This window comes from Peromyscus eremicus, chromosome 5 (assembly GCF_949786415.1).
Source record: "Peromyscus eremicus chromosome 5, PerEre_H2_v1, whole genome shotgun sequence".
Classification (NCBI taxonomy): domain Eukaryota; kingdom Metazoa; phylum Chordata; class Mammalia; order Rodentia; family Cricetidae; genus Peromyscus; species Peromyscus eremicus.
The window spans coordinates 87,747,389-87,774,671 of NC_081420.1; the positions used below are offsets into that span (position 1 = coordinate 87,747,389).

At 54.4% G+C, this 27,283-nt stretch overlaps 1 protein-coding gene across 3 annotated transcripts in view; it reads right to left on the minus strand.

Moving 5' to 3' along the window:
• Nucleotides 1-22,900, minus strand: part of Gse1 (Gse1 coiled-coil protein) — a 337,518-nt gene extending 314,618 nt beyond the window's left edge. For 2 of the 3 annotated variants that reach the window (XM_059263915.1, XM_059263913.1), the window contains exon 1: nucleotides 21,693-22,898. In XM_059263915.1, the coding sequence (XP_059119898.1) occupies nucleotides 21,693-22,607 (915 nt within the window). In that variant the 5' untranslated portion in view covers nucleotides 22,608-22,898. Of the gene's footprint in view, nucleotides 1-21,692 lie in introns of all 3 variants that reach the window. The other variant, XM_059263914.1, reaches the window with a different exon arrangement.
• Between the last annotated feature and the right edge of the window lie 4,383 nt (nucleotides 22,901-27,283).

A 27,283-nucleotide genomic window follows, 5' to 3' on the forward strand; every position in this document is an offset into this window, starting at 1 on the left:
AGTACGCTATACCCTGTTGTCCAGGGCACCTGCCTGCTGATGGTGTCTGCCACTCCAAAGGGGTCTGCAGGTCCCCAGAGCCTCCAAACACTCCCCAACCTCAGGCTGTGGGGACACAGTGCACCCTCTGAACAGAATGTCCCACTTCAGTCCTTTTTGGAGGCAGAGTTCCCAAACTTAGCCTTCACAGAGAAACACAGATGGAGGCGTAAACTCTGGTTCCCACCCAAGGCAGACTGACAGACACAGAAGAGGTGGAGGGGGGCGGGAATCTCGGGGAGCACCCCTCCTTCCTCCAGCGCACCAATCCTCTGGTCAAATAAACACAGTGGCGCTCTGCTGTGTGTCCCCAGAGGGGGTGTTCATATTTCTAAATGAACACCTCCCTCCTGCCAGGCTTCTGGTCAAAGCTCCAGCTGTCCCTGCTCACTCCACACAGCCCTGCCACCAACAGAAGGACTGCTTGTCCCAGCCAGGCTCCACCCAACAGGGGAAGCCACAGGAGACAGCCCTGGATGCCAGCCCAGGCTACACAGGGCAGGCCAGGAAGCACTCAACCAACGGGGGCACCACTGTATCTGCAAAGGTCAGATGTCCAGAGCAAGTGGGTACCACTGGGGAGATTGCAGCATGACCAAAGACCCTGGGTAGCCACACAGCAACCATCACCATCTCCCCATGCAGCCCAACCAGCAGGATCCAGGCCACTGCCTGTCCTGTACGTAAGATCCAACTGTGTTCTGCCTGTTCACATCCTTGCGACCCACCTCCCTGAAGAGACTGCAGCCCCTGATGAGAGGGGGTCCTGTTTCCAAGGCTCTGAGCCCGCCCATCCATTCCTGAGCCCAGCCATAGCAGGTACAGAGATGTGCCCAGCGGCTTATCTGGCAGGCAGCTGCCAACCACTTACAGCCCTACTCACCTTGCCATCAGAGGGTCCACTTCCCTTACAGCCAGAAAAATGCATCCTCTCTCCCCCTGGACTAGGAATCCTGGGCCAGAAACAGAAGCCGCTGTCTTCTCACAGGACAAGCTGCCACTAACAGTATCAAGACACTGTCTGCACCACACAGAGAGACAGTCACTTCACACCAGCCGACAGGCTGTACCTCTCAACCAGGAGGCTGAGGCGAGGCCCCCAGGCTGCCCACCACTGGGCTGCCCCATCCTCCAGAGACCTCCCCCTCCAGAGCCTCAGAAACCACCCTGTATGTCAGTAGATTAGGGATCCTGTTCCACGATGAAACTGAACAGGGACCCACGAGTGGGGCTGGTCCTGGTGGCCTGGTTATGTGGAGTTTACTTAGGGCCTCAGAAAAGCTGACGCACTACCAGCTACTATCGCCTACCTCTGAAAGTGCAATTTGAAGAACTACCTAGACGGGGAATCCAGGCCCTAAGCTGGGGTGACATTTGAAATTCCAAAGCTGGGGGAGCTCCAAGCGTTAAGCTTTTCCCGCAGTGCCCGCAGTCCCCCAAAGGCTGACCCCAGCATCGTTCCAGCCCTACTCTCTGGAACTGTTTTCCCATCTGTCCGGCTTTCCCATTAGGCTCTTAGCACCAGGCCTTGCTCTCCTGTATGCAGTAGGTGCTCAATAAATGACCAACTGTTCATCAGAAAATGCAGAATTTAGATGGCTGGCCCAAGATCAAAGACAGGCACCGCGGCTTGTGTGGGACTCCCTTCCCTAGAACTTGTCTACAGGACGGCCATCTCCAAGATCTGGGGCACAATAGACACTCCCCAGCACGGCTGGAAGAAACCTTAGCCAGGCTGACCTTCAAATTCAGTTAAAAATGGATTTTGCTGATCCTAATAAAAGATCCATTTAGCTCCCGAATAAAGGAACAGATTCCTGGCAGCCCCGCCCCGTCTAAACATGCCCTAAGCCCGGGCTCTGGGGCTCCCTTGCAGGCCCAAGAGAGATACAGAAAGCTGAACCACCACTGCTATATTGAGGGGGTGTCTGCTCAGGGTCGCTGCTCAGGGCTCCTCAGGCCTGGCCACCAGCAGCTGGGAAGTGCAGGCTGTGTCCACCCACCAGGGAACAGCTCCAGGAAGCCTCTTCTGGAATCCAGAACCCTCTCCACGTTCCCTGTGGGCACAAGGAAACAGGCGCCAGCCACCCCCAGACGTGGTTCCCTTTCTCTCCGGAGTTTAAACAAGTCTGAGGCAGTCACAACAGAGTCAAGAGCTCAGGAGCCCGGGAGCCCAGGGCCACAGGTCTAGCTGTTCCTCCAGGGGAGCCAGTGTTTACAAAAATCCAAGCAGGACCTTCCCCTGGGGTCCCCTAAATCCAGATTAACACAGACATACAGAGAGTAGAGGGCCTGCTATCCCTGCCAGATAGGAGGTCACCCTAATACGGCTCACTCGCTCTTCTTTGGTGATACTGAAGATAGAACCCAGAGCCTCCTGCATGCAGAGAAACCACACTCCAGCCCCTCACTGGGGGATTCTAGGCAGGGGCTCTACCACTGAGCCATTCCTTAGCCTCTCAGTGGCAATTCACAGGGAGCAGCTCTATGGATAAGCTATATCCCCAGCCTCCTTTTCAGATATTTCTGAATATTGAGACAGGGACTTGATAAGTTGCCAGGCCAACTCTGAATTCACTCGACAGCCTAGGTTAGCCTTGAACTCAATCTAGCCCAGGGTAGCCCTTGCAATCCTCCTACCTCAGCCTTCTGAGTCGCTATAGTGACAGATCTGAGCCACCAAGTCCCTGACCTCCCTCCCAGGAGACCATCCTACTGTTACCTCTACTTCCTTTCCCAAATCTCTGAAACTCACTTGGCAGAGAGCCTGTCCAGCCCCAGGGTGATGGAGTACCCGCCCCCCCCCCACTCCCCTCTCCTTACATAGTATTCAGTGTTTGCTGGAAACACTACTCTGTCAGCCACCAAGCACAGCAGACCCCTGGGGTAGGGTGTAGAGCGGTTACCTACGTCCAGCACCAGTATGATGGGAGTCATCTAAAACTAAACCAGATTGTATCCAAAGGGATGGAGCAAGGGACCTCAGGACAAGAGAAAGAGCTGCCATCCAGGTACAGAGTCACATATCTGTAATGCCAGCACCCAGGAGGCCGCAAGGTCTCAGCAGGGTTCAAGGTCAGCTGGGGCTACAGTGCAAGTTCAGGTCATGGGAAGCTGCATAGTGAGACCCTGTAACGACTTTGCTGTTAAAGTTTAAAAAGAAGGGCTGGACAGATGGCTCAGCGGTTAAGAACACTGACTGCTCTCCAGAGGATCCAGGTTCAATTCCCAGAACCCACATGGAGTTCATAACTGTAACTCCAGTTTCAGGGGATCCGGCAACTTCACACAGACACACACACATGCAGGCAAAACACTAACACACATAAAACAAACAAGTTTAAAAATAAGAGAGCAAAAGAACTAGAGAGAGAGACTAGTAAGGTCTAAGCCAGCTTTCTGAGCGGTGGTTCTGAGCTCTGGAGCTGTGTGGATGACCAGCTTGAGGAGCTCAGGAGGTTCACCGTGGCCACTGGGAGCCGTGCAGCAGTGGACAAGCGTACTCACACTGGGCACACTCAGCCTCCTGGCTTCTGCAAGGGGCTTCTCATCACATGCTCCACAGGCTGGTAAAGAAACAGAGGGAAGCATGCCAGCTCATGTGCTGGGCGCTTCACTTTGGACAAGTGACTTGGCTGCTCTGGGACTCGGTGAGGCCCCTCCCACTCTCACTCCTCTCCCAGGCCGCATCTCCTATAAGATTCTGGCCTGTTTGCTTCTCTCCTCTCCTGCCAACTGGCCTATTGCTGCCTCTCAGACCAACTCCTACCTTAAGACCCACTCTGAACACACAATGGCTTCTTATTGCTCTAGTGAATGGAACTCAAGGCCCTCTGTATATTAAAAAACAAACAAGTAAAAACAAACCATCTGGGACTAGAGAGATGGCTCAGCACTTAAGACTGTTGATTACTCTTACAGAGGACCTGAGTTTGGCTCCCAGCACCCATATTAGGTGGCACACAACCTCATGTAACTCCAGCTCCAAGAGTATGTGACACCCTCTTCTGGCCTCCATGGGTACTGCACTCACATGCACATACCCATACACAGACATGCATATACACATAATTAAAGTAAAAATAAATCTTCAGCCGGGAGGTGGTGGCGCATGCCTTTAATCCCAGCACTTGGGAGGCAGAGCCAGGAGGATCTCTGTGAATTCGAGGCCAGCCTGGGCTACCAAGTGAGTTCCAGGAAAGGCGCAAAGCTACACAGAGAAACCCTGTCTCGAAAAACCAAAAAAAAAAAAAAAAAAAAAAAAAAAACCAGAAAACTAACAAACAAACAAAAAAATCTTCTTTAAATATAAACTCTCAGAAGCCTAAACCAGAAATTCCATCAATGTATTCTTCCCATCCATATACACACAGAGGCCCACGTGGTACCTAGATGTCACTAGGCAGGCCTGTCCACTGATGAGCCAAGAAGTCCAGGACCAGCCAGAGGCCAACAGAATTGGGGGCCAGCCATATATTCTTGGTAAATGGTCTCTTCTTGGTCAGGTGAGGTAGGACACAGACCCCCCACATTCACAGGTAAACACATACACAGACAAATGCATACACACAGACACACTCATGTAAACACATACACACAGACAAATGCATACACACAGACACACTCATGTAAACACATACACACAGACAAATGCATACACACAGACACACTCATGTAAACACACACACACAAATGCATACACAGACACACTCATGTAAACACACACACACGCAAACACATGCACACACAGAAACAGACAAATGCATAGACACACATGCAGAGGAACAGACACATGCACAGAGACATATACGTATACATAAATATACCCACCCACTCGTACATCGCCGCATGTATAACTGGGGGCCTGATCTTCACCCGCAGACTCTACTGGTGTTGATGGCCCAGTTGTGTACTGCGGTGACAGAAGGGGTCGCCAGCGTCAGGTGAGAACGAGGGGCGGGGTCACAGATCTCCCGGTATCTTTTCCCACATGCGACTCTACACCAAATAAGATGGAAAGTTTTGGAGGAAGCCGGAGTGTTTGCCAGGACTCGGCTGGCCTCTGTGGCTACTCCCCAGGATAAATGCCTCTGCACAGGATGGAATGAATGGGAGCTAAGAGCTGAGCTGATGCAGGAACTAAGTGAGCATTCAATAATCTCTTACTTAAGGGACATTTAAAAAAATTATTTATCTTTATTTTATGTGCGTTGGTACTTTGCCATAGATGTCGGGTCCCCTGGAACTGGAATTACAGACAGTTGTGAGCTGTCATGTGGATGCTGAGAATTAAACCTGAGTCCTCTGGATGAGCAGTCAGTGTTCTTAACCACTGAGCCATCTCTCCAGCCCCCTTAAGAGACATTTTTATGAGACAGGTTTTGTGTTGTTCAGGTTGGCCTCAAACTCAGGATCCTCCTGCCCCAGCCCCCCCAGGGCTGGGATTTTCTAACTTTGCTGCTGAAGTCTGAACAGCTTAGCTCCTCTGAAGTTCAGTGCTGGGCACACTGAAACCAGAGGGCTCCCCAGGCTCAGCTGAGCATCAGACCCAGGCCCTCCTGGCCCCATAGCCACCAGCCACCTCCCCTAGCTCCCACTGCCTGAGAAACAGGGGCCGGTCAGTGTACCTGTGAGGCCAGCTGGCCAGAGCTACAGTAGAGGTCAGGACCCTGCAGAGCCATCACATCTGGAAAGCAGGCGTTACCATGGGTGTCTTGGTGACCAGGACCACTATGAAAGCTGGGCACCTGGGAACACCTAATCCAGCTGTTAGTCCTCTGATAGAGACTGTCCTTCTGACCTACACACCTCAGGACATGGGCATCACCATTAGCTCTGCTTTATAGTTCAGAAACTATAGCACAGAGAAGACGAGTAACTAGCTAAAGAACACACAGTGAGCAAGGAGCAAGGCTCAGACTTGAACCAAGCATCATGCTCTACAGCCCACAGCTTCAGCCCCTCTGAAAGGCAGTTGGACATTAGGCAAAAAGTGCCAGGGCACATGATGTCAAGCATCATCCCACAGTGTCACACTCACGTGTGTGCACATATCGATGGATGTACCTGGAGCCAAAACACAGCTGGAGGCAGTTCTGGTTGGTGTGTGTGTGTGTGTGTGTGTGTGTGTGTGTGTGTGTCATTTTTCTGACTGCCTTTCTTTCCTTAGACTCTATTTTCAGTGTGAATACATCCCTATCTATAGCCCTGTCCTCAGTGACCATGTCCCACTCTGCACCTGGCCTGGAGCTGCAGATTTCAGGTCTGTGCCAATGGCAAGGAACCATCCTAAGACAAAAGTTCACCGTGATTCTGATAGCGCGTGCACACACACACACACACACACACACACACACACACACACACACCATGGCCCGCACTCCTAGATGCTGGCCCTGGAGTGAACTACGTGAGCATCTCATAGACAAGAAAATCATCATGTCCCCAAGACATCAGGCATTGAGTAATCAGGGCTCAGGATGACAGCACCCAAGTTCTCTCTCGGCAGGGCGGAGAAGGCTCTGAAGACGTCATGAGGGGAAGTGAGAACAGTGTCAATAGAACGGTGTGAATAGAATGGTGTGGATAGTGCAGCCTCCAAGCCGTGAGGCTGGACAGTGGCCTGCCTGTCCCCCCTCCGTTCCTTTCTGAAATTCCTACAACAGCAACAGAATAACATAGCTGGTTACTAACTGGACATGGTGCTTCCTGATGCCAGAAACCGCTCTGAGTACCGTCTAAGCATTAACTAACTCAACCCCTTCCTGAAGCATTTACAGATGACGAAACTAAGAAACAATGAAGGAAAGCTGCTTGTCCACCACCCCTCAGCTCAGAAGTGCTGTAGCATGGGTTTTTGTTGTTGTTGTTGTTTGGATTTATTTTTATTTTGTGTACATGAGTATTTTGCTTCCATGTATGTATGTACACCATGAATGTGCAGTGCTCAAGGAAGCCAGAAGAGGGCGCTTCTTCATCACCACTCAAATGAAGATGGTTCCCATTTTCCATTGGGAGATGGGGAGATGGACCAGATCACAAAGTGCTTGCTATGCAAGCATGAGGACCTGGATTCAGATCTCCAGTGTGCATGTAAAAGCCAGGGGCAGCAGTACACACCTGACCTAGTGCTGGGAGGGGGGCAGAGGCAGGAGGCTCCCCGCAGCTCCCTGGCCAGCCAGTGTAGATGAATCAGTGAGCACTGCCCCTCTAAGTCAGTCAGAGACTGTCTCAGAGAGTAAGGCAGCAGGTGACTGAGGAAGACCTATGGCCTCTATACACACACGCACACACACACACACACACACACACACACACACACACACTCAAACACATGTACACATACACACACACACACTCAAACACATGTACACATACACACACACACTCAAACACATGTACACACACACACGCACATACTCAAACACATACACACACACACTCAAACACATGTACACACACACAGACACACACACACACACTCATACACACAAATTATCTGTTGACAGACAGGCTTGAATGTGAGAAAGAACATTAGCCATGCCGACCACAGCATGTCACCCTGTGCCTTAAGACCTGCTGTCCGGCCTTTGGTTGTTTGGCTTCTCACGCCTGCTGGCAGAGGCGGGCAGGGCAGCCTCTGTGGAAAGCAATCTGGTCCGGCAGCTCCTCAAGAGGTGAAGCCCAGAGGAGTGGCCAGACTCGGCAATCCCACTCCCAGCCATACACTTGACAAATGAAGACAGGCCAGCGGCAATGGCACACACCTGTAATGCCAGCGCTCTAGAGGCTGAGGCAGGAGGATCACTGCAAGGTCAAAGCCCGCTTAAGCTACATAGTGAGAGTCTATGGAAGAGAGAGGTAGGGCAGAGGAGAGAGCCAGATAAGAACTTGTGTATGAATTTTCATGGGACTGGAGAGATGGTCCAATGGCTAAGAGCATCTGCCACTCTTGCAGAGGACCCAGGTTCAGTCCCCAGCACCAATTTGCAGCTCACAGTCATCTATGACTACAGTTCCAGTTCCTCTTCTGGCTTCCCAGAGCACATATGGGTAAACACTCATGCACATAAGAAATAAGTAAATCTTTTAAAACACGTGAACAAACTGATCAGCTGGAGCTAAAGTGACCACGGTCAAGATGGCGGAATCTCCAAAGTTGTGCAAGTCTGGGCCCTCAGAAGGAGGTTTGGATGCTGAGGGGTTGGCAGCCGGCGGGAATCAACACTCCGAGCTTACCCATGAGCCTTGTCAAGAGCTGAAAGGACACTTCAAGGAGGAGCCACCTTTCAAAGAGGATTCACACTTCAAGGTGGAGCCAGACCAAAGCAAGGAGCTGTGCAAGGCCTTGGCTGTCAAATTCGAGCTAGGAGACATTAAGGAAGAACGCATGGTGGAGGACCCCAAGAGAGGAAATAACATGATGAACCTCAAGCAGCTGTCCAAGAAACACAGAGAGGAGCCGAGGCACTGTGTGTACAAGTCACGTGACAGCGAGCTGGAACCAGAGAGCCAAGGGAGCCCGTGAAGCCTTTATTTCAATGGCTGCCGCTGTCACAGGAGGGGAGACGCGCCTGCGCCCAGGCTAAAAATGCCGTACTCAAGACGGACTATGCCCCTCATCAGCCTCCTGCTCTACCAGTACAAAACTTTGTCGGAGAGATCCAGGTTCCTTACAACTTCGAAAGTCTTAGAGGAGCTCAAAACCTCTTCTGGGTATCTCTGAGAGTGTGTCATGGTTTGGCCGGGGATCACAACCTCATTAATACCTCAGCCTCTACCTCAGCCATTTTTGGGGTTCTTACTTTATATTGTGGATGTTTCGTCTCTGGCCTGGGACTTGTAGCTTTTACCTCCCAATTGCCAGGCTTCCAAGTGTTGTGATTTGGAGGCTTTGGTTTTTTTGTTTTGTTTTGTTTTCCTTTAACATTCTTTTTTTTTTTTTTTTTTTTTTTGCATTAAGAAAGTGGCTCTTTTTGTTAAATGTTATTCAGCTTGCTTGTTGGGGTCGGGGTGTTGGGCTTTGTCTCTGTATTAGATTGATAATAAAGCTTCATAGAAATTAAAAAAAAAAACAAATGAACATCCACCCCCAGATGAGCAGATAAATAAAATGTGGTCTATGTATAATGGAGTATTATTTGGCAATGAAAAGGAATAAAGTTCTGATGCCTACTCTGATGTGAAAACCCAAAAACATCTGTGTCCATTCCCATCTGTATGAACTGTTCACAGAAAATCCATGGAGAGAGAACACACATTGTGTTTCTAGGGCCTGGGCAGGGGGTGGGGGTGGGGGGGCGCTTTCAGTGCTGAAATGATCTAAATTAAACCATACTGACAGCTGCACAATCTGTGAGTGTCCAAAAATCACTGAGGTCTCGTTTTAAAGCAGCTTTTACATGTGAATGGCCTCCCGGAAAAGCTGGAATAAAAGAACAAATTTCTCAGACCACCAAGTTACACCCCAAACCCAGTAACTTTTTAAAATAATGAAACTCACACAGAAGAAACTGGCCAGGGCTCTGGCTGGGCTCCAGGCTGCTCCAGAGGTGCAGGGGAACCAGGGCGGTAGTCCTGCCCTGGGGAGTCCCACCCTTGAGTCCTGAGCTAAGGATCCCACAGGGGCTTGGCAGCTGTGTGTGTGTGGGGTGTGTGTGTGTGTGTGTGTGTGTGTGTGTGTGTGTGTGTGTGTTGTGTGTATGTGTGTGTGTGGTGTGTGTGTGTATATGTGTGTATATGTGTGTGTGTGGTGTGTGTGGGGCTGTGTGTGTGTGTGTGTGTATATATGTGTGGTGTGTGTGTGTGTGTGTGTGTGTGTGTGTGTATGTACTTATCCATCACCCACTTCCATGATCCCAAAGAGACCTCAGCTTGTGATAGGCTTGGGAAGACCCAGGGACAGAGACAGACTGGGATAAAGATGCTTAGTAGAAAGTATGGAAATCCCCACAGATTTTAATTAGTGGATACTTTGTATACAGAACAAAAGCTAAAGTTACCAGATGCAGACTTCTTCAAACTACTGCTCAGCACCTCAACTAGGAGGCAGGCACCTTCAAAGTCTATGGTCTGGAATAATGCCTTCCTAAATGCATTTAGGGAAGAGGGAAATGATGTGATTATATTATAATCTCAAAAATATTATTTAAAAATATTTAAGTCTAGGGCCAGGGAGATGGTTCTACAGTCAGTGCCACGTGCTGCCAAGCGTGAGTGAGGACCTGAGTTCAATCCCCAGAACTCACCTGGAGGCAGGAGAGGACCAGCTCCTGAACACTGTCGCCCTGACCTCCATATACAGACTGTAGTACACACAGACATATCCATGTGCACCTACACTCACCCGCACCCCCCCACACACAAATAAATCTATCTGGGCATGGTGGTTGGTGCAAGCCTGTAAGCCGGCACTCATGAGGTGGGGTCAGCAGGGCCAAGAGCTCAAGAGCACCCTCCAGTATATAGTGAGTTTGAGTCCAGCTAGACTGAACTACTCCAAACCTTGTCTCAAACAAACAAACAAAAACAAAACAAAAAAAATGTAAGTCCTGGAGCTCAGTGGGTAAAGTGCTTCTGCACAAGCATGAGGCCTTGAGTTTGATCCCCAGAGCTTACAGAAAAGCCAGACGTGGCCAGTCACAGAAAAGCAGACACAGGAGGATCCAGGGGCTCACTGGTTTGCCAGCCTAGATAAACTGATGAGCTCCATGTTCAGTTAGAGACCTTATCTCAAAAAAAAAAAATTATACACACACACACACACACACACACACACACACACACACACACACACCACTCACCCAGGATGAGTATGTGAGTATTCTCCCAACTGGGCCACATTCCCAGGTCCAAGAGAGATCATTTTAACCTTTCCAACACCAAAGGGGGAGGTCAGATGTGGACAGTTGGCCTCCAGTGGAGGATTTGGAAAAGGCCTGGTGTGCTCACAACTGTTTCTTCCTAGCTCACAAAAATGGAGCAGGAAAGGTCTCATTGTTAAGTTTGGAAAAATGTTCCATGTCCAAAAAGGATTGCTCAAAAACTTCAGAGAGGCACAGATTTCTAAAATGTAAACTTCCTGAGAAAGTAATAAAATCAACAAACCTACAACTGGAGTGATAAGAAGGTAAGAGGTGGCAGCAGTCACCAAGACTGGAATGAGAGAGGAGTCATCACTACAGAACCACAGATGGCCCAGGAGCATGAGGGGAGGGCAGACAAGTTACACCAAGAAAACCAGACCACACAGACACAGCACACACATTGAGAAAGCAGAAATGGCCAAAGCTGACTCAAGAAGACACGCCGCTCACAGGAAGGGACACACACACACACACACACACACACACACACACACACACACACCCGTTCCACATGAAGACAATCGGCAACTTCTCCATCTGTGATGCAGGAACTGGTGCCCGGCTGCAGACGGTTCTTCAACATGAGCCTGGGCGAGCAGGTCTTGGCAGTTGTGCCTTGAAGAATTTCTATTTCCTGTGTCTTTTAAAGGCACACTTCATGCCATTTTTTACTGTTTTTTCCTCTACCCTCCCATCTTCTCTAAGGCTTTGATCTTGCTAATTGCGGTTTTGCCAACGGCAACGCTTTTCAGGAACACCATTCCCAGGCTGCCAAGAGATCGGAAGAAAAGGTGACAGAGGATGGGCTCTGTCTGGCAACTCCACCTCAGCGGCGTTCGATGTGGTTGGCCAAAGAGGCTGACATACACAGGCCAAGAGCTGTGACACCATGCTTAACGAGCGGTAAGTTACCAGCAAACGTGCAAACAGTGTTTATGGCCAAGTGCCAAGGTCAGTCCCCAGGTAGGGGTGGGAAGGGTTAGCCAAAACTCCTAGGAAAACAGGCAGAAGGAGAAGAGAGCTGCTGTTGAGATGTGACAGGAGGGTGGGGACAGCCAGAAGCTCAGCGGACAAGAGGAGTCAGCTCCTGGGGTATGTGCAAAACAGGGGGTCCCTGCCGCTGTGAGTCTGACAGCATCTACCAACCAAAAAAATCAGAATGCATCTACATGCCAGACCTCGCACTGGGTTCTAAGAGTTAGCAATATGCACGAGAGTCGGAAATAGTGGCTCTCACTCATAATCCCAGCACTGGAGATATTTAGGCAGGAGGATTTCCATGAGTTCAAGTCCAACCTGGGACACTGAGGGAGACTTTATCAATAAAAAAAGAAAAAGCAAGAAACATGTGTGAGGATGGCCACAGTGCTGAGGACCATGGGTCTCTATAAATTCTTGATTCTTTTTTTTTTTAAATATTTACTTTATTATCTACAGATGTGTGCCTGTGCATATGCTTGTGGGTGGGTGGGCACCTGAAAAGGCCAGAAGAGGGCATCAGATTCCCCGGAACTGGAGCTACAAGTGGTTGTGAGCTGTCTAATGTGGGTGCTGGGATCTGAACTCCCAACAGATGCTCTTCACTGAGCCATCTCTCCAGCCCAACTCCTGATTCTTTGTATGCCCCTTCCCATTCCTCCTGTGGAAAGGTCAACAGTCAAACCCAGCTGGGATCTGAACTCCTAATTCTTGACCTCAAAGTGTCCCTCTTCGCACTCCCCGCCTGGCTCCTTGGATCATGGTAGGGTACAGAGCCTGTGCTTCTAGAGAATAGCTTCTAACCATAATGGGGCCCGAGGACAGGAGGGACACAGTGTCCTGGCTAATTTTATACCAACTTGACACAAGCTAGGGTCATAGGAGAGGAGGAAGACTCAATTAAGACTCAATTAAGACGCATGATATCGCACTCTATAGGACATTTCCTTAATTAGTGACTGATGGGGGAGGGCCCAGCCCATGATGGGTGGTGCCATCCCTGGGCTGGCAGTTCTGGGTTCTATAAGAAAGCAGGCTGAGCAAGCCATGAAGAGCAAGCCAGTAAGCAGCACTCCTCCATGGCCTCTGCATTAGCTCCTGCCTCCAGGTTCCTGCCCTGTTTTGAGTTCCTGTCCTGACTTCCTTCCGTGATGGACTACTCTGTGGAAGTGTAAGCCAAGTGAACCCTTTCCTCCTCAGGTTGCTTTGGTCATGGTGTTTCATCACAGCAAGAGTAACCCTAACTAAGATAAAGAGCAAAGGAGGCTAAGAGAGCCCTGGGCTACACACGCTGTCCAAAGTTCTACACAGACAGACAGACAGAAAGCAGATGTACTGGCATACTGACCACTACGCAACATCCGGAGCTTTCCTGGGGGCCAGCTGTCACGCAGAGCCATGTACCCGAGTGTTCCTTCATCCCTTAGATGGGTGCTGAAACCCAGAGATAAGACAATGGAAGCTCTGGTCCCAGGTGCCCTGGCTGCAGGCAACTGCCTCCTGTCTCTTCTCCCTGCTTCCTATGGTCATGTCTCCTGTTTTGGCCACTCCCACTTCGTCAGCAGCATCACCTGTCCCAGCGCTGCGAGGTGGGTCATGGGACCATCCTGGTGTGGGAGTGAGAAGCCAGAAGTTAAAGAACACAGCAGAGAGCAGAGTGTCAGCCGCTGGCTGTATACAGCAGCCTCAGTTTCTCTTCTGGATCACAAATGTCAAATGCTTACATCACCCTTCACAGCAGTCCTGATGAAGTCAGGTACCAGGGAGCTGGGCGGGGGGGGGGGGGGGTTTACTCCTCACACTGAGCCTCAAGGGTCCTGGGTCCAGCCTATAGTCACCTCCATCAGGGGGTGGGAGACACTACCCCTGTTCCTACCCTCCATCAGCCAACCTTGGCCATGCGCTGCCGGCAGCTGCTGATGCTGCATTCCACTGTCCTGGTTAAAGGCCTGGCACAGGGCAGCCTGAATCACGAGGGATCAGTCATATCTCTTGGGGCCCAGAGCCCCAGGTACCTGCAGACCACAGGGCAAGCCTGCCAGCTGGGCCACTCCCTGCCACCCAGCAGTGCTTCAGATGACAGAGCAGCTGCTCCCCAAAGGTACGGCCTGGCAGAGTCGCTGCATCAAACTCAGAGCGGCCTGGTCCTGATGGCACGTGGCTTTGTCAGTCACCACAAGGTCATTCTGAAGGGGACAGTAGAAAGAAGGGACCAACGTCCCCATAAACTTGTCCCACCCAAGACACTTGTCCCTGACACTGTTCTGTCAGCATTCCGCACACCGGGGTCATTGCTGGGAACACTTCTGCAGCTACACTGAAGACACCCTGCTCAGCCCAGCATGCCCGAAATCCCTGCCTGGGCACAACCGCTTCCAACTCTGGTTTATCGGACAATGTGAAGCTGCTACCTCCAGATGCCACCTACCTCTGCTGGCCCACGCTGGCGCAGGCCTCCCGGCACCAAGACTCCATCCATCTACCCAGTGACAGTAAGTGGCCAGTGTGGCCCAGACAGTTATCCCAAATGAAGGAACTAGAAACCACTCCCCCAGAGCCCACCAACAAAAGCTACACCTGTCCCCAGTGTTTGTAACCAGGGAAAGAGCTGGCTCAAGAGGAATGGGAAGTGGCAGAGCAGAGTCCCCCACACACATGGGTCTGCCATGAGGCTGAGGCCAAGGCTCCGAGTATGCTGCCCCCCCCCCCAATGAGGACACCTAATGCAATGCCCAATACCCCAGCACACAGTAGCCACTCCATGTCACTGGAAAAACATCAGTGTACTCTTGACTCCCACAGGAATAAGGTCAGTTGAGTCCATCTCCAGCGAGGCCTTCTCCAGGGGAGCCCAGATGACTAGGGGTACAAAGTCAGATTGCTGAGCCCTGGTGGATGGGTACCCACTGGCCCTATCCAGGGCTAGGACTAGTTCAGAAGCAGGTTTCACCCTGCTATCTTTGGCCTGAAGCCACATCCAGATGTACAGATGTGCGCTGAAGGATCTGGGCCAGTGGTTCTCAACCTGCGGGTTGTGACCCCTTTGGGGTCAAATGACACTTTCACAGGGGTCCCCTAAGACCATCAGAAAGCACCGGTATTAATAACAGTAGTAGATTTACAGTTATGAGGTAGCAATGAGAACACTTTTATGGTTGGGGGTAGGGTCACCACAACATGAGAAACTGTATTAAAGGGTCACAGCATCAGGAAGGTTGAGAACCACTGGTCTAGGCCCTGCTGTTCACAGAACCCCTGGATGTCACATGATCAGATCAGAGGGAAAATAGCATAGAACGTGACATGGGATCTTTTGGAGGGACCTGCAACAACGGGAATCTTAGTGTGGGAGCCTTAACCAATCAGACGTGACCCACGAGATACCCTGGGGACGTCAAACTCCAAGCTGCCCTGGTCCCTTTGGGTCACTGTGGCCTCTCTAGGCTTGAGGATAGGATAAAGGCCAAGACCCCTCCCGAGTCCCATACCCAGGTCCGGTCATGTTGGAGGTCTGTAGAATACAGTTCCCTCTAGCCCCCAGACGGCAGAAAGCAAGTAAGCTGAGGGTCTGCAGGTTTGGAAAGATCACCATAAGGGATCAGCACACTGATCACCATAAGGGGTCAGCACACTGATCACCATAAGGGGTCAGCACACTGATCACCATATGGGGTCAGCACATTGATCACCATAAGGGGTCAGCACACTGATTCTCCTGCTGCTGTTCTGTCTGGAACAATGGTTCTCAACCTTCCTAATTTTGTGGCCCTTTAATACAGTTCCTCATGCTGTGGTGACCCCCAACCATAAAATTATTTCGTTGTTATTTCATGACTGATTTTGCTACTGTTACGAATCATACTGTAAACACCGGATAGGCAACCACTGTGAAAGGGTCCTTCAACCCCCACAGGGGTCATGACCCACAGGTTGAGAAGTGCTGATCGAGAAGCTGGTAGACAGTGGCTGACTGTAGACTCTTCTAAATTCAGGCTGGGAAGGTAGGGGCCAGGCCTCAGCTTCTACCAAGGCCCTGTAGGCCACCACCAGTCCCCAGGACACAGGACAGGCCTGCTGATGACCCTACTCTGGCCCTGCCTGCCCTGTTCGTCCTGAAATGGCTTAGGTTCCTTAGCCTGTCCTACACCCTGCTAAGTGGCAAAGACCCCACTGCCACAGGACATTCGTCATCCACAGCATCCCTGTGTGGCCAGAGGAGGGATGGGCAGTGTGTGTGTGTGGGGGGGGGGGGGTTGCGGTGAGCAGAGTTACCACATCAGCGGATGGCAAGGGGAGCCCAGAGAGGAACACAGTGGGCAGCATGGAGGATGGAAGGGAAGATCGGGGGCAGCCTGACACACGGCCCCTCCTCCATCTGCACCATTCCCAACCCATGTCTCCTAGAGCATGACACAGGCAAACCGCCTCTGTACCTCACTCAGAGGAGGACAGGGCTTTTGTAAGTGGCACTCCTAGAGCGCTGATTCCAGAAGCTGAAGCCTTCTCTACGTTCCCCACTATACACGCCCATTTGACAGAGGGAGAAAACTGAGACCCAGGTGGACAGGTGTCTAGATCCCAGGGTTCCAAGTGCTTGTGTCTTGGAGGGTAGAATCTGTGTGAGGCTGGGGACTGAGGAGAGAGGGAAGGTCCCCGGCACGGCGCTGTCACACATGCCTCATTAGCTTGTGTTACAGAGAAGCCACCCGCAAAGTACACATAAGTTGTGGCCCGTGAGTCCTTACAGCGCAAGTTGTTCTGACCCAACTGTGTCACCCTCCAGGGGACAGACTCTCAGTGTCCTGGGTTGCAGCATTGCATGGTAAATTTAAACCAATTTATTTATTATTATTTGTACACATATGATGGGGGGAGGGGCTCCTGAGTGCTAATCACATGGGGACGGAAGACTGGAGGACAACTTTGTGGATGGAGTGAGTTCTCTCGCACTTTCCATGCATTGGGGTCCTGGGGACTGAACTCAGACCTGCACAGTAAACACCTTTACCTGCCGAGTCAACTCTTGGGCCATGTGCAGTGAACTTCAAACCCAACCCTTCTGAGGGCAGGCTACCTACCATTCCTAGCCCCACATCACAAGCCACGGCCTCACCGTCCTTAACACAGGACTGCCTTGGACACCGGTCCTACTGCTGTGACAGATGGGGAAACCGAGTCACAGTCACATGGCAGAGTAGAGGCTCCTTCCATATCACCCATGTGTGTCCTACACAGGTGACAAGGAAACAGGAAGCAAGTTCCAAAACACTCTCTTCTGAGGGCAGACGTCTTGTCCTTCTCCACATCCAGCCATGACCCAGATGTGAGGGACAAAGGGACCTGAGCCCAGGATGTGGGCTCCGCCACAGCCATGCAGACACAACCCGAGTTACCACCGCCAGGTCTGCCAGGGACTCTCCCTGCAGCGCTAACCTCGCCAGGGCAAGGTCCCAAGAGAGCTGAGCCGACATGGGGCCTGCAGCCTTACAAACAGGCCTGGCCTTCGGCCCTGCCCTCTTCCCCACCCTGCTTCCAGGGAAGGCTCAGTTTTTAAGACCTTTTGCCTCCACTTCCTCTTTCCCAGTAGGCTCCAATCTCCTCCAGGTTTAGCACAAGGCATCTGGAAAATTTATTCTTCTGAGCAGAAGGCTCCCACACCGGCAAGGAAACGTTGACATCCCCTTGGAAGGGGAGGGGCCCAGGGTTCAGAGAGGCCCACAGCCCAGCTGCCCAGCTGCTGCCAAGAAGAAGATGCCAGCACTGTCTGGCACCTTCCAGAAAGAGCCCAAGCTTGTATCCCGAGGGCCCGAGGCAAACGGTGATGGCCAGGGCCTCCCTGCAGAGCGGGAAGCTGGTGATGGCGGCGTGCCAAGAAGCAGGGGACAGATGTGCAGCCACCCTGACAGAGCTCTGCAGACCTGTGATGTGCTCAGATGAGAAGTGCATTGACAACTAGGCTTGGGGGCTTGGCCAGGTGACTCTTGGCAACAGGCTGGGGTACAGGAGGTACCAAACCACTGGCTCCATTAGTCTGTGCTGCCCACGGTGCCTGAGAGAGGACACGACGGTCTCAGGGCAGGCACCTTCCCACAAATGGGAGCAGAGGACGGGAGCCAGCCAAAGGCAACACCTGGCCGTGTGGGGGAGTAGAGGCAGGGGGTACCCCTCCATTGGCCGGGCAGAATAAAATGGGTGAATGACAGAGACAGCAGGGCTCCTCTCACAGGGCCTTCCTGGGCCTCTGCCCCTGAGAAGGACAAGTGGCTGGGTGGGGTAGGATGGTACAAATGAAGAGCCATCGACCCTCCAGGGATGGCCACCTTCACAGCAGGGGGACAAAGGGGACAGGGGGCAGGACAAGGTAGAAAGTAGGACAGGTTCCAGAGCAGATGCCCAGGCCCAACGCTCACCCTGCAGGAACTGGCTGAGTGACCATGGGCAAGTTACTTAACCTCTCTAGGCTCCTTTCCAACCTAGGATAGTATGGGGGGCTAGACCCTCCACAGGAGCATTTAAAAGATAGCGTGACCACGGAGACAGGGAGCATAGCAGCCTGGGGGTCAGCTCCTCATGAGACTGTCCCCAAACTTGCCTCACAACCTGGCCACCCTACCACCTGTTCTGACAGGATAGACTGGGGGCAGAGGCAGCCATTCATAGCAACAAGGCTGTGGTGGTGGCAGGGGGAGCCATACTCTGACTCAGCCATAGAAAAGCAGCACCATCACTCAGGTGTGGAAACCAAGGCTCGGAGAGGTCAAGGGTCACTACCAAGGTCACACAGCCTGCTCCTTATAGAATGTTTTAGGCCAGGCCTATCTTAAGGCAAACTTGGGGTCTTTTCTCTAGTTCCTGTGGGATGGGGGTAGGGATGCCAGGCCCAGAAAGAGCAAGCTGCAACCCTCCCTGGCCCAATCTGTGCAGCAACCAGGGTGGTTTGGCGGGCAGGGCACCAAGCTCTAGAAAAATCAAAGGACCAGGAGGGGGGGAAGGGGGGGAAGAAGGGGGGGCGATGACTCTGCCAGCATCCCAACTAGAGGATGCCAGATACCATCTCCCTTCTATCCCTTCCTCTGACTTCTTAGACACATCATTTTTCAGATGTTTTCAAGCTGATTCACTTGAGGGAGCATCTACCAGGGTTCCAAAATTCCAGGAGGTTCTGGAACATGCTCTGTCCCCACTGAGTGGGTCTCCTTGGCCCTTACAAGGCTTTCCTACTTCCCAGCTAAGTTCTCAGACAGCATACAGGAAGAAAGAAAGGCTAATTGGGAGCTCAGGGACTCTGGGGGGCAGGGGCAGCTCAGGGAGCCAACCCAGGGATGAGGGAGAGGCTGTCCGTGCCTCTGCCTCCACTCCTGCCAGCCTAGGAGCCTGGCCCTCTGCACAGCACCCCCCCCCCCCCGCCCCTGCACTGCACCCAGTCTGGCCGATGGCCTCTCGGCTCTCAGCGCTGCGGGGAAACAGCCTTTTGGACCTTCTGTGCCTGTCCCTCCCCAGGGATACTGCAGGCTGTGCCTGCCACCGGATCCCAGCATCTGGAACAGTGCCTGGCTCAGAGTAGGCTCTCTATAAATATTTGTGGGATACATGGGAAGAACAGGAGCGCAGAGGAAGGGCAGAGGGCAGAGGGCTCCGTTCCGGCATCTTCGGACCCTGGGAGCTGAATGACTCCTCCTTCCCGCCATCGCCATAGCGGAGTCTGAGACATGCCTGCCACCCCCCACCCCCACCCCCCACTGCAGCATAGGCTTGACTGCAGACACATCCCTGTCCCTTCCATACTTTCACTCAAGCTACCCTTCAGCACAGAGGACAAGCTCTTCCTCCCCGCAAAGGCTACCAGATCTGGTACTTTCTGTCCCCTTATCCCTAGCAGGCTCTTTCCATCCCCAGGGCTCCAGGGTTCTTCCTGTCTCTGCACTTTTTGCTACTCTGCCAGGTTCCAATGCATCTCAGGCAAACTGCTGGAGCAGGGCCCAGGGGTTAGGGGAGGTCCTGAGCTCCAGGCTGGAACCCTCAGCCACCTGCTGGCTGTGAGAGTCATTAGTTATGGGACTTACCTGAGTCTCAGTGTGGGGAATAAAAAGGTTCATGAGACAAGGTGAGGGCCAAGGACGGGGCAGAAGTTCACTGGATGCTCAGCTTAGCCCCCTGGGTAGACATGGGAGGGGCCTGGGGGCCACACAGACTGCTCTTACTTCCCACCCCTGCTGGCTTGGGACCCTGCACAGAGGTCAAGTTAGCATGAGGTAGGCACTCCTCAGAGAAAACTCCATCCCCCCACCCCCACCGTGAGCATCAACCACCCACGCACCACCACAACGAATTTCCAACAGGCACCCCGCCTGCTGTAGCCTTACTCAAAAGTGCCCTGTGCCCTCTGCCCAAACAGAGGGGTCTCAGCAACAGCCTCAACACAGTGAGCTTGGCCTGGTGACATTCAAATGCTCCCTGACTAGTTTAATTATCAGAACATCCCTACAAACCATGTGGCCCGTATTCCCACTTCGCAGCCAAGAGAGCTGAGCCCAGCCAGGATAAGAACTTGTTGGCAGGCAGTTCTGAAGCAAAGACAGGGACAGGCCGGGACCAGGCCCGTCCTGCCCCAGAGCCAAGCTCTTCTTGCACTTCAGACCTTGTGGAGCTGTGCCTTCCAAGTCCCAGCAACAGCCTCAGCACTGGCTGTCACACACCTGTGGCTAGTGAAAGGCTTGGTGGCCCATGCCAGAAGCAGGTGATTGCCACCAAAGCCTTAAAGTCAACTCAAGAGCAAGGCCAACTCTGGTCAGGAAAGATAAAGGCAGTGTGTGAGGCAGGGGGGTTGTGAGCCTGGGAAAGGGGACCCAGGCACAACAGGGATTGATTGCCTCATAGGTCAGCCTCCTGTGCCCAGGCATCACACGCACACATACATGCACAATCGCAGGACCCAGACACTTTAAACACAAACAGCCACTCCTGAACTGGGCCCCCCTACCCACCTTTGTGTCTCTCTCTGCAGGTCCCTAGCCAGTCACTGCCACATAGGCCTCTGCCCAGGACAGGACAGTCTGTTTGGTAGGAATTAGGATCCCAGCCCAAGGGCAGGACAGTGAGTGCGGTTCACAGATGCCTGCCTGTCGCTCCCTTTCTGGGGCCACCTGGCCAGCTCCTGCCCCCTTCTTACAAAGCTGGGTCCCAATGTCCCAATGCCCTGACTCTCTCCTCCCGAGCAGACAGCTGCATCCTGAGAACAGGCCCCAGGCCTCTCGGCCCAGCTCCACGCAGCTGACTCGCAGAGACTCCTAACCACTGCAAAGGTTGTCTAGGCCACCATCCCGAGTCCCATGCGCCTGTATCCCACGCCTACACGTCTGGAATCTGTTGCCATCTGCTCCGTAAAGCCACCAGGAAGACTCAAACGAAAGGCCCTTGGGTGGGAATCTTGGGAAGAGAGAGGCAGCCAGGAGCTAGGGAGAGGAACTTGTCACTGGGACCTCCCGGTGACCTGCGTGGCTACACTAATTACCAATGTTATCGGGCGGACAACAGCCGTGCCCCGAACTTCCTCCGTTTGATAGATCCGCAGCAAACACGCCCAGCGTCAGCCCCATGCCTGCTGATTCCAGCAGCAGCTACTCTTCCACCCCTGCCCCCAGACCCTCTAACCTCCTGCCCCAGGCCTCCAAGGTCAGCCAAGCTAGCAAGGCAAAGAGAAAGCCTCCTGTAGGGACACGCCAGGCTGGATCAACGATAACCACCAAGGAACAGAAAACATCTCTCCTTTTGACGACCCAGATGCTCTAGGAGATGAGAGCTACTGCTTACCTTTGTTACTCCTGCTGCTGGGGAGCTCCAGCCCATGGGTGCCTGGTTGACGAGCCCTTGACCTGCACAAACCAGGGTCCCACATTCCACGCAGGCACCAATGATCAGCTGTCTGCCGTCATCCACCAACAGGCTGTGGCTGGCTCTCAGGGTATACAGGAACAAGGGCAGCCTGGCCACCCTCACTGACTTCAGCCCCAGACACCGTTTCTTCTCTTGCTGACAGAAGAAGCACACGAACGTGTCCACCTGGTACTGCCTAGACCAGGCGCTGACAGCCTGGTGAGCCGCTCTGCCTTCGTGCTGCAGCCACTGACCCAGCAAGTCGTGATAGCAGAGCACACAGGTGGTCACCAGGCCGGTGGAGTCTGCAGGCCTGGCCCGTGGGGCGGGCGGATAGACGGTGAGGAAAGGAAAGAAGGGCTCCTTCTCGCCCAGGTGGCTAGCGGGGTTCATGCTGAGCTGGAACTCCTTGCCCGGCCCCAACTCAGCCCCGCAGATGTAACAGACGGCAGGCGGGCCTCCCTGCGCAGAAGCGGGCAGCTCGCTCAGAGTAGGGTCCGAGGCGGAGAAGGCTTGGTGGTACCTGCCCAGGAAGCCTTGCACCGAGCTGATGAGCTCACGGTTGTGTGATGCCCGGTACAGGGCCCAGACGTCCTCCAGGACGCTGAAACATTTGGGACAGCTGCGAACCTCGCAGCGCTTGTTGGGGGGCCGAGCGTTGGGTGGGCAAGGAAGGAGGCTGAGGAAGGGGAAGTGCATGGAGCTCCCCGAGTTGCCATTGACGATGCGGGAGGGCACAGCCCGGGCATCCCGTGTACAGTCCTCCCCGCAGAGGTAGCAGGCCTCCCGCAGCAGCCCCGCGGCGGTGGCGGGCCCCTCCTCTCTGGGGAGTCTCCGGGCCTTGGAGGCCATGCCGGGGGCGTGGCTGTTCAGGGGAACCACATAGAGCCGCTGCAGGACGGGCACGTTGGCCAGCTCGAAGCTCTGCCACTGGTGCGTGAGGGACGAGAAGCAGCAGGGACACACGAGGGTGCTGCCCGCCTCGGTGATGGGCTGGGCGCCGGGCGGGGGGCTGTGCAGCCACAGGAAGGGGAAGAAGGGCGCCTGAGCGGGCGCCTCCTGCTTCTGCACGTGGATCTGCTGCTGTGAGGCCGGCGACAGCGCCGACCCACAGACGTAGCAACAGCGGGCCTGGCTGTCTGCGGGCGTCTGGGGAGGCCGCTCCAGGCCCTCGTCCCCAACGAGGCTCCCTGCAACGTCGCTGCCCTCGGGGGTGCCGCTGCGCTCTGGGGGTCCCACGGTCCGGCTAGAGGCGGCGCTGTCCGTGCCGTCGGGCGCTGTAGGGACCGTGGGGACAGGCCAGGGTTCCTGGACGCCCCTCAGCACGCTGGCCCGCGGCTCGGGAGCCCAGTGCGTCCCGGGCCCCGTGCGTCGGCGCCGGGCTCCGGGCTTAGCGGTGTCGTGAGCATCCTCGGGCTCGGGTTCCGGCTCGGGCTCCGGCTCTGGTAGCGCGTCGGCGTCCGACAGCTCCGACAGCTCCGAGTCGCGCGCGTCCTCGGCGTTCCACTCGCGGGCCCCACGCCGGCCGCCCGCGCTCGCGTCGCACTGGTGCGGCCGCTTGAGCCAGTACACGCGCTTGTCCACGGGCGTGCGCGCGCGCTCGAAGGCGGCCCACTGCTCGGCCAGGAAGCAGCGGCACACGGCGCACACCAGCACGCAGCCATCGGCAGCGCTCAGCCCGCGCGCACCGGGCGCCGGCTCCTGCTGCTGCAGGAACGGGAAGAAGGGCTGCGCGGGGCCCGCCGGCCTCACCGGCAGCTTCAGCTCCTTGCCGCGCGCGATGCCGCCGCCGCAGATGAAGCACGACAGGGCCGCGCCCGCCGCTGCCATGAGCCGCTGCTTGCGGGAGAGCGGCGCCGCCCGGCCGCTCATGGCCCGGCCGCCGCGCCCGCCTCCGCGCTCCCCGCGGCTGCCGCTGCTCCGGCCGCGCGCCCCGAGGCCCCGCGCCCAACTCGCAAAGTTTGGCGGGCGGCGGCGCGCACGCGGCCCGGGGCGCACGGAGGGTCTCTGCGGCGGTGTCCGGGGTTGCCGAGTCCCCGGCGGGCTGCGGTGCGGGCCCAGGCGGCGCCGGAGAGCGCGCCCTGAACGTGGCGGTGGCGGCGGTGGCGACGAGCCCCGGGCGGCTGCGGCGGCCGCATGTGCGAGCTCCGGCGCCGGCCCGAGCGTCGGGTCATTTAATTGGGGAGGAGGGAGGCGGGGCGGCGCGGGGCGGAGGGCGCGGGAGGGAGGTGGAGGCGGGGAAGCCCTCCCTCGCGCCGCCCTGCTGCCCGCCTCCACCCGGGCTCCTCCTCCCTCTCCCCCCTTCCCCGGACTCCGACTCCTCCTTCTCCTAATCCTCCTCTCCCTACCCTCCTCCCCTGCCTCCTCCTAACCTCCTCCCCTTACCTCCTCTCCAGCCCTCCTCCCCTTGACTCATCCTCTCCTCTTGATCCTCCTCTTCCCTCCTCCCCTGACCTCTTCTCTCCCCAACCCCCGCACCCCGCCCCCGTCCTCCTCCCTCCCCACCCTCTCTCACCCCCCTGTGTCCCAAACTATGGCACAATAGCGCTCAGCTCCTCTGTCTATTCTGTGTCCAGCAGGAGCCCGCGGTGATTCATTGCTCCAATTAGGGGCTCTGCAGCCCGTGGCTCGGGCTGTCTGAAGGGTCTCCTTTGGGACCCACGAAACCCATCAGCCGCTGCCGCTGATCTTTAAGGAAAGGTCAAGCCGGACGCATTAGAGCCAGGTGAGGACCGATGGGTACCAAGGGAGGCTTGGGAAGGGCACCCCCACCCCGGCCTCCAAAGCTGGGGGGGCGTTCTGGCCCTTCAGTAGCCCGGGGTTGGGGTCACCTTTCTGAGCCCAGTGCCCTAGTTTTAGAGACAGAGGGAAGAGGAGTTGTCTTCTGCATCACCCTGGAGACAGAGTCCTCACAGCCTACCCCCACCCCGACTGGCCAGGGGCCACCGGGTCACCCTAGGGGTAGGAGTAGGAAGGATACTGTGTGTCCTGGGACTAAGAACTCAACCTCTCTGTACCCTTTTCCGTCTTGTTGAAGTCTTGTAACAGAGACCACAGATACCCAGGACTTAATGTATTGGATGCAGATACATTGTAGCAGTTTAACACAGAGACAGACCTGCAGGCCAAGTTCAGCACTGTTTCATGCTTCTTAGCCACTCCCCCCAAGAAGCAAGTGTGGGATGACTGTCCCTCACTTTATGACTCAAAAGAAGAGGCCAGGCAGGATTTAGACCCAGGCAGCAGGGTTCTGCATGGAGTATGCAGCCTCCTCAGGCAGACATCTGGCCCGTCACCCAGAAGCTGCTGGAGACTGTCCTTGGCGCCTCCCAAGCACACAGGCGTGCATGCATGTCTCTGTCTCTGTCTGTCTCTGTCTCTGTCTGTCTCTGTCTCTCTCTCTCTCTGTCTGTCTCTCTCTCTCTCTCTCTCTCTCTCTCTCTCTCTCTCTCTCTCTCACACACACACACACACACACACACACACACACACACACAGATGGTGCCCTTTGGTTCAGGCTGGGCCACCAAGCAATCCCAAACCCTTCTGGGCCTCAAGTCTCCCATCTGTAACAGGGCCCCCTGAAGCTTCAGAACAGTGAGCCTCTACTTCCTAGCAGCTTCCAGCTGTCTACCCTGCTAGCAGGAGGCAGCGCCTGGGGCTCTGGGGACAGGAGCCCCCACTTGGTGAGCTGACACGTAAATAAAGCCCCTGTGCCCCGTGTAAACGGGCAGGAGAAAGGCCTCTTGGGAGTCCCTGACATTCCAGGGCTCCAGGATCAACCAGATGGGATGTCAACACGGCAGAGCATGAGACTCTTCCTTCCCTGGCCCAGAAAAGTGCTGGCTCAGCAAACTATCTTGCAGAATTGGGGGGGGGGGGCAATCCACCGACTGCAGGCAGTGTCCATACCTTGTTGGAGGCGAGGCCGATGGATGGGAGCTCCCTCATGAAGGAACCCTTTCTGTTCTAACCAAGGAAGGGCTGGGGGTCTCACCACGTAGGAAGGAGCCTGGGGAAACTTTCTGCCCAAGCACAGCAGGTTCCCTGGAGGTGAAGGCCCCTCAGCCCATCTACAGAGCCCTTCAGGCTCATCTGTAGGGACTCAGCTGGAGTTGCCCATGTTCCTTCCCATCTGCTCATCATTCATTTTATTTCCTTTGCCATCTTCTGCTTCCTACATCCTTTGATCTCCCAAGAGCCAGTTCCTCCAGGTCCATCCTGCACACTGAAGAGCCAGGACCGGCTCCATTCCTGGATCCAAAGCCCCAAACCCCATCCCGCCAGCTGTGTGTACCTCAAACAGAGGCAGATCTCTTAACTCTACCAACCTCAGTCTTCTGCTATGTGCAATGGGCACATGCTCCTTCCACAGTGGGCCAAATGAGAGCCTGGCACAGAAGGCTGACACGATGGGAGGATGTGTGTGTGCATGTTAGCATGTGTGTGCTACTACACACATGTGCTGTGTATATAGACGTGTGTGTGAACAAGTACAGACATGTGTGTGTGTGTGTGTGTGTGTTGTACATACATTTGTGTGTGAATGCATAGTTATATACACATGCATATGTGTTTGTGTGCACAAGTCCAGGAATACATGTGTGTGCTTCTGTGGGTGAAGTGGGCGAGGTGGAAGGGGGGAGATTTCTGTTTCTCTCAATGGGTGAATGACTCAGGAAATCCCCTGGCACAGATCAGAAGAGGAAGGACAGGTGACGCTGCTGAGTCATCTGGGGGTGGGTGACATGGGGGTGGAGCCACAGCACAGCCAGACACATCAGACAGACGTCACAGCAACATTTACCAGCCTTGCTGGGAGGGTGGGGGCTGAGGGGGCTTCTGACCCTCAGGGTCTTTGTTTCTCCATCAGGATAGCAGAGCTAACAAAAGGATACATTTTTTTAGGTTTGGGAAAAGCAGAACCTAGGCAGTGCTGACAGACCAGGCTCTCCAGAGACCAAGGCAAGAGGATCTCAAGTTCAAGGCCAGCCTGGGCTGCACAGTAAGACCCTGTCTCAAAGGCAAAGAGTCGAGGGACCCCAGCGACCCCCACCTCCATGTGGAGCACAGCAGTGGTGGTGTCCCGGCATGCTGGGCAAGTGCTGAACACAAGCCTAGGCCTTGCAGGGGCCAGTTCCTGAATCTCCACAGGGCCCATGGCATGTCATTGCACCCCGGCTGTCTGACGAGAAGACTGAGGTTCAGAATGAGGAGAAATCAGCCAATAGAAACAGCAGGTTGAGTGGGAAAACATACCCCCGTCTCACACACACTCATCACCCCCTTAGAAAGATGTTAAGAGTGATTCGCCCTAAGTGTTCTTCTTTCGTGTGTCCCCAACTATGCATTTAAGAAAACTAAAGCTCTCACAGGCTCTGGCCTGGACACAAAGCCAGCTCTGTGGTGCCAGATGCTCAGACACCAAAATGCTTTAGTATCTACTTCATGTTCCAAAGCCATTCCAGCCCCCAGCCTGGCCGTTCACATGTGCAAAGCTCAAACTGGATTGAGCCATCCACACATGC